The sequence below is a fragment of the Triticum aestivum genome, chromosome 2D (assembly GCF_018294505.1).
Source record: "Triticum aestivum cultivar Chinese Spring chromosome 2D, IWGSC CS RefSeq v2.1, whole genome shotgun sequence".
Taxonomy (NCBI): Eukaryota; Viridiplantae; Streptophyta; class Magnoliopsida; order Poales; family Poaceae; genus Triticum; species Triticum aestivum.
In genome coordinates this window covers 136,072,074-136,079,801 of record NC_057799.1, presented here as the reverse complement: position 1 = coordinate 136,079,801, position 7,728 = coordinate 136,072,074, and the positions used below count along the sequence as shown (strand labels likewise).

At 44.4% G+C, this 7,728-nt stretch overlaps 1 protein-coding gene across 2 annotated transcripts in view; it reads right to left on the bottom strand.

The window, feature by feature from the left end:
* Positions 1-4,274, bottom strand: part of LOC123052197 (protein CHROMATIN REMODELING 35) — a 9,329-nt gene extending 5,055 nt beyond the window's left edge. For both annotated transcript variants that reach the window (XR_006424520.1, XM_044475306.1), the window contains exons 1-3: positions 4,049-4,274; positions 744-1,327; positions 123-422 (exon numbers count right to left, since the gene is read on the bottom strand). Coding sequence is in view for 1 of the 2 variants with exons in the window: in XM_044475306.1 (XP_044331241.1) it covers positions 123-422; positions 744-1,327; positions 4,049-4,223 (1,059 nt within the window). In the remaining variant the exon portion in view is untranslated. The remainder of the gene's footprint in view (positions 1-122; positions 423-743; positions 1,328-4,048) is intronic.
* Between the last annotated feature and the right edge of the window lie 3,454 nt (positions 4,275-7,728).

Genomic DNA, 7,728 nt, shown 5'->3' with positions numbered 1-7,728 from the left:
GTTCGATTTTCAGATAAAATAATGACAGAGCATGCATTTATAAGCAGAACTATTAATTTACAATATGATAGATTTCAAAATGGTACAGCAACAAAAATCATGTCTGTGATTACAATTTGTACCTTAGAGCTTTCCAGAGCCAGTGAATACTCATTCCAGAAACCATCGAGACCATCGCTTTCATTTTCTGGTTTATCCACTTCCTCCATAGGCTCATCTTCCTCTACAGGATTGTAAGTTTCTGAGGGCAAATCAAATACTGGTGCACCCGCTTCATTTTTTCCTTTTCTTTTCCTTTTTCTTGGCCCAGCTTCAGCATCTCCGTCTGTCTGGGAACTTGGGTCATATTTCCGTTGTTTTCTCTCCTTAGGAAGAGCAGGGAAAAGAAGTGTTTCTGCCATTTTCTCCGCATGGCTTGCAACCTACATTGAGCAGGAAGAGTTATGGCCAGAAGATGAAAACTTTCAGCTTTGAATTGGAATAGATTCAGTAAATATCAAACTTTTGTACTCCATTGTTCAGCTATTTGTGAAACTAAGATGCATTAAACAATTAGATGGATGAGCATTAAGAAAACACTGAAGACAAAATAGCATATTCACAGTGCCCTTCAGAGATGCCAATGTGCAGTGCAACGTTGATACCATAGATTAGCTTGTCGGTACAAGCATGTATAGCAAAAACAACAATACAGTGTGTAGAAGTAAAAGTTCGGTAAAATAAATTGCAAGTGAAGTACATACAGCCAGATAATGGACACGTTCCTCCTCAGGTCTTTCTTGCAATACAACTCTCTCAAACTGAACTGATGGTTGATAGCGGGGTAAATGATACTGATTCATTAAAGTTGCACTTTGACCATATGGAACAATATGACTGTTTTGGTCTCCATCACGCATGGTCTCATTTACGTCGGCAATTCCTTGGCTTGCCACACGTGCTGGGAGAGTACCAGCCTGTTCTGATGGTATCAGCTGCTTGTTTTTCTCAGATGGGAGCTGTTTGTTCTTCGCAGGTGTCAGTTGTTTGTATGCTGCCATGCTTTCATCTTCATTATCTGAATCAAGAATTATTAGCACTTCACTGTTCTTCTCTTCTGTGTGCTCGACAGAGCTATTAATCATATTAGCTTCAGCACTCGCCACATAACTCTGAGTGGGCTTACGCAGAGTAGAAAGGAAATTCATAAATTCGAGCTTTCGAGCATGCATACTTTCCCAGTCCTTGGTAACACTGCCAAATCCCCAATTGCCAACCATCTTTGCACTAGGAAGTGAAATGCCACTGATGGGGTCAGAAGGCTTCCTTTTTCTGTGGTAATACATGCCTATAAAGTACAAAGATAGACGATTTATTACTTATCATACAAGAGAGAGGAAATAAATTGGTATCAGCAATACTCATCTGCTATTCTGTATAAGTCGCATCCAAGGTGGACAAGAAATTGTAGGATGTGCGTACAAGGAAATTATAATTAAAAGCACAGACACTTTCATGTGGATAACTACAATAATCATAAAATACAGTGACCATTATGCAGTAGCCAACTCGCCACTTATTTAACACAAGCATAGTAAGCGATGAACAAATAGGCACTATTATTCATCACTCATACGTTTACACTGAAAAAAAGAGTGATGCGTTGGAGGAGCTAGGTATCAATCAAATTAAGATAGAGTTGATGATCAAACCCAGGCTGGCTAGCCCAATATCCATGGTGCTGACCGGTAAACCTTTGGGTGACTTCTTTCTCATAGGTTCCTTACTTTTGGCACGGATCTCTGAATTTCAGTCGATACAATCCGATTCAACAGTAATGGAACTTACTCCCTCCATTCCTGAAAGCATGGCGCACATCTTCTGGCACTAAGACCAAAACAGGAGCAGGCCATGGAAATTTTTGTTGATCTGGACTCGTTTGCCCCTGCTAATCTCACCGCACTTGCCTCCCTCCTACACAAGCTTGAGCTCCTTTGTCTCCACCAGCGTTGATACTGCCAGCTAGCCGTGCAAAGGATTGCGTGCGAGCATCCCACGCCTGCCCCACGCAAACTCCCTCCCGCACCATGCAACCCCTCGTCGCGCTGCTGGTTCTCATGCATGGCCCAGGCACTGGCTACACGTTGCATTATGGCACTGATTAAAACCATTGCTTCACCGCAAATTTGAGTATTGAAATTTCCATGAAAATGGAGGGAAGGAATTTGAAGGGAGGGATTAGATGCTTCACTGAAATATTTGGAGTATGAGCGCCAATTTGATTATACGAGTCCAATTTTGTAGTTAACCTATAAAAACAACCTTCCCAAACACCATGGTCACCACTCTCTTCTCCAATCTTCCATGGACCTAAACCATGGAGTTTTGACTAAGAGTGTTCCACTCCTTAATTCTCTTCCAACTCTGTTTATGATGATTCTTTATGGACCTAAACCATGGAGCTTGGCACTTACTCCTTTGTCTTTGCTGAATGGTCACGCCGGATCGAGACCGTGGCAGTGCCGGCGCGAGAACTTCACGCCGGACTTGACCTTGGGCTCGCACGAGCACACTGGCCGAGGTCAATATCCTTGGCGTTGACAGCCGCCGAGGGTGTACCCAGCTAGGCTTTGCCAGTGGCAGATGCAGAGTGGCCACAAAGGGTGTCAGGTGCCCACACCAACGAGCAAGCCGAGCAGGGTGTCGAGCAACACGATGAGCATGGATCTAAAAAGGAAGTAGGAAGTAGAAGAGTGCAGGAGACAGGGGATAAGTGGAGACTAGGATGCGGGAACGCGTGCCTATAATCGTAGTGTCATGACAGGAGGGTTCAGAAATTGTGGTGCAAAACTAAGCTTGCACCTTCTTTCACTGAAAAAGGAAGCAGAAGAAAATCTACGCCGTGATTTCAGGAACAGAGGATGCATAAAGCTAGTAGCCATACACTAGCAAAAACATCTACAGTATGCATTAGTACAAACTCAAAAACAGTTTTTTGCTTCTAATCATACTCAGAATGCCCAGCCAAAAGAGCGACTAAAGAAAAGAAAAACACAACAAGGTGAGGTCCCAAATAACCTAAACTTCAATGTCAAATGGATGGATTTAGTGGCAATCAACCTCTCCCCTCACCTTGGCTCTCAAGCTAAACAAAAGAAGTCCAAAAAAACAGCAACTTCAGGCTCCAAAACAGGCTTAAAATGGTACTTGCAGAGAACGCTAACTGTAAGCGCACACCATGCCCAAGCAAGAGCTTTTGTACCAAGAGTCAAAATGAGTTCCCAAGTGGTAAATTGGGATGCTAACATCATTTCAGCACTCCATAGAAATCATAAGCCTCTTCGAATGAGAAAAAAAAATACAAATTATAAGCATACACCATTCTCTATGGTTTGGCACAACAGGGAAGCATCGATTTAGGGCGCATGACACGTACAGGAAATGGAAACTGAGTTTCCTAGAGTTGTGTGTCAGTAAACTATTACAGTGGTATTTCCTCCGACTAAAAAAACACTGCCAGGAACTTTGCTCGATTCAAGCAGGAGACTGGGACAAAGAGTTGCCATCCAGCACGGGGAACATTTCTAGTAGACTTGAGGGATGAAATGAGCATTTGCGCTCCAAACATGTGAAGCGCAAACTAGTCAACCCAAATATTAAATCCCTTTTATTTATACAAAAGAAAGATATTAAATCCCTTTCGTTTTTTTGGATATTTTTGGAATTATATAAATAAGATATTAAATCCCTTTCGTAACTGACCCCTTTTTTGTTGTCCGGACTTGGAGCTAAAGTGACCCCGTGAAAAATGGTGGTACGCAATCTTCTCAGCCCCGTCCAACCCTGACAAAATCCCGGACCGCCATGAATCCCAATCCACCCAGCCCAACCCCTCTTCCCAACAACGCGAACGCAAATGCAGCACCGGCCATATTTATGCCGACGCGAAAGCCCCACCGGCCGCGCGCGAGGCCAGACCCGATACCACCGGCGTAGGCGTAGCAGAGAACCCGCCACGGTGGGATCACGTCACGTCCAGGGAGGGGAGGAGCGGGAGGAGGATGCTCACCAGAGGGCGCCGCTGGGGGCTCCTCGCCGGGGGCGACGTCCATGGCCGCTGACGACGGCGAAGCGCGGCGCGGCGCGGTGGTTTTTGGAGCGGGGCGGAGGGGAGGAGAGGGCTGGGAAAGCGGCGGGTGGCGCCACTGTCTCCTTGCTCGGCCGCATTGGTTTCCCCGTTGCATAAAAAGGTTCAGTTGGATGGGGCGCACATTCTGTGACGAGTGTACTGCGCGCCCCGACTTTGGGGGCTGATACGTGGGGCCTGCCACCTGGCGGGTCCACATGTCAGTTACCAACAGTCACTTTCAGTGAGTGAGAATATCTCAGCATAGTTGGATGGTTAGGTGGGTGGTCCATCATGAATTTAACCTCCGTAATATAGGATATTATTTATTGCGAGGTGATGTTTCTGTCGACATCGAGGTGCGAGTGCTGATTTCGTGGGTCGTGGACAGCCGTGTTTTGACGGTTTACTGTCTCATCAATGCGGATTATTCTTTTATTGAAAGGCGATGTTTTGGCGATTTACTGTCTCATTAATGTGGCTTTTCTTTTATTATGAGGCAGCGTTTTGTTGACAGTAAGGTGCCAGTGGTGATTTCATTGATCTTAAATCTCCACGACTCAAATCTCGTGTTTTGACGATTTGATGTCTTGTTAATGCATTTTTTATCATAAGACCACAATGGTGATATCGATATTATTAAAGCTCCGTGATTATAGTCTTCAGTGGTCGTTGTGTGTGTCTATATTATACTCTGTGTTTCTTAAAAAGATGCACCGGTACTTGGGGAGGGATGGGATGGATGCCATTGCACTTCGTGTGATCAACCATCTCATGCGCACTTATGGTCCTAAGACAACAGTAGGTTTAGATCATAGGTTAAGAAAATGGACTGATAATTAAACCTGTGAGGTTATCGGTTTGGGTTTTCACAAGTTGTGTTGCTGATTTGCTATCAATTTTTTTGCCATAAAAGATATATTGAGCAATAATGTATGCCAAATAGTAAAACATGGTTCAATAGCATTGTTTCATTCTCTTACAACAAATGAGTTGAGCTGAGATAGTTATAAGGCCTAGGTTGGGCTTCAGCCTACTCCTTAGGTGACCTAGGTTTTAAACTCTATCTTTTGGGTCTTTGGTTCCAGTATTTTCCAGTAAGATCACTTGTTGTGCCATCGGTTCACCATTTCACTTTCAGATTGTTTACCATAAAATAATATATATTGAGAAAAAATTCGTCAATATAATTGTAATACATGGTCAAATAACATTGCTTCCTTTTTGGTGCGGAGCACCCTAGGGTCATCACCATGGACTTGGCTCCATTCATCAAGGGAGACACACATCACATATACTAAGGTGAATTTTATCATTTATGCGTGTCTACTTGGTGCTCTCTTGGATGGTATACTACTTCACCCCCTCTCATGCATGTATGGGTTTAAGGAGAGCTTCACGTGTATCGAGGAGTGCAAGCACAAGAGGACGACAACCAACCAAGAGGGGAGTGTGGAAGCGGGAATGGAAGAAGATGCATGCACTACAAGTCAGTGATCGGACGTCCAGCCACCAGTCCAGGCATCCGGTTGGAGTCGAGAGAGCAAATCATCTAGCCGGACATCCCCCACCAGTCCACACATCTGGCACATGGAACACGTCCCCACGGAGACCAGACACTAGAGCCTACCCGGACATCTGAACGTCGGTTCGGGCATCCGACCCTTCATTACCTGAAAATCCGGGCATCCGGCCCCTTCCTACGTGTAGTCTTGGGCCAAAAGCCCATGTGCCCCTTTCCCACTTACCCCTTTTGTGGAACAGCCTATATGTACCTCTCTCCACCTCCTTTATAGGATTAGCTAAGATTAGAACTCCAACCATAGAGCTTAGCTCATGTACCTCCCCTTTGTGGGCTATATCCCCTCTTACAAGAACAAGAACTCCTAATGGGAGAAGAACCATCCGTGGTTACCAAGGCCTCCTAACGGGAGAAGGATTCCCCATGTGAATCATCAAGACCCATATCTCATAGAGATTTGATGAACTACATTTGTATCTTTTCCTTTGTTGTTGTTGAATGCTTGAGATTCATCCCTTTGCCTTGTGATTTGAGTGCTTGTGTGTGGATCTTGTCCAATAGGGTGTTCCTCTTATGTGTTTCCCCCTTGTGTTGTTCTTGATCTCTCCCAAATTTCGCCTCCAATCGGTGAAGATCAGGAAAACTAGGGCTTGGCCCTACATCATTTGGTATCATGAGCAAGGTTATCATGAATTGGAACCCCTTCCCCTCACTTTTATAGCCTAAATTTATTGCGTTCTTGCCAATTTTGAAAATCCACACAAAAAATAGACATACCAATATTTGAGTGATTTGTTGTTTTCGTGATTTTTTGTTGGATTTGATCCACCTTCCCTCGGGTTTCCTAGCCCCATTTTTAATTTCCCCCATCAATTTCAAACTCAAAATCTCACAATCCCACCCCAAAATTGAGTTTCATGGCTCAAATCTCGATCTGGATCTGGCAGCTCGAACATCCAACCTCTGCCAAGATGGGACATTGACGAAAATGGGCATTGAGGTCTCACGATAGTCGAGGGAGATATTAGAGTCATAGAACCACCTATGTTCCCACGACTCCCCAAGACAAGAAGGGCGGCGGCCTAGATCGCATCTCCCCCTATAAAACCCTAACATATCTAGCCTATATAAGGGGACACTACTAGGAAAAGGCCTACTAATGGCGCACCTAATTTGGACATTAATGGCGCATTAGTGGTGCGCCATTAGTAGCACGCCATTAGTATCTGGTATACTAATGGCGCACCCCAGATGCGCCATTAGTATATACAACAGTGCGCCATTAGTATGCCTCCCAGGGGGCCATGTATACCCAGGTGCTTTGGCATACTAATGGCGCACAACAACAGGATGCGCCATTAGTAACTTCGGCATACTAATGGCGCACTGTTTAGTGATGCGCCATTAGTATCCTTTGGCATACTAATGGCGCACTATGATGTGATGCGCCATTAGTATGAATATTAGGTTTTTTATTTTTTAATTTTCTGTTTTTTGCACAGGTTACAAAATGTATAATTGGACAAAATATAGACAGCACACATCAACAACAGATTCATCGAATACAATAGAAGATTAGTCTCTGAATACAATTCATCATTTTAGTCTCCGAATACAATTCATCATATTAGTCTCCAATTGAAAAGACCGAACAAAGATAGAACATTATATTACAAGTCTCGAGACCGCGAGTTTGTCTTCACATTACAAGTCGATATCGATCATCTAAACTACCATCACATAGAAGAGAGCTGCGGTCATCACGATGAGCATCATCACGATGAAACTCATCTTCATCCGGTTCCTCCAACGCTCCCTCCCCTCTGCCGCTAGATAGCGGGCGTATCTAGATTCGGCCTCGGCCCTAGTGGCGTACCCTTTGTAACTGTTACCGCTGAATCGGTGAACCTGTCTCCGACACTCCTCCCAGTCGTCGTAGACTCCGGGAACCTTACCCTTGTACACGACATACCACGGCATCGCTATGCAGTAGCCAAACGAAACGTTAGTACCAATTCACAGACAATACATAAGCAATATATAAGTATGCAACAGAACGATCGGAAGAGAAAAGCAAGACATTAATAGCATCGATTACATC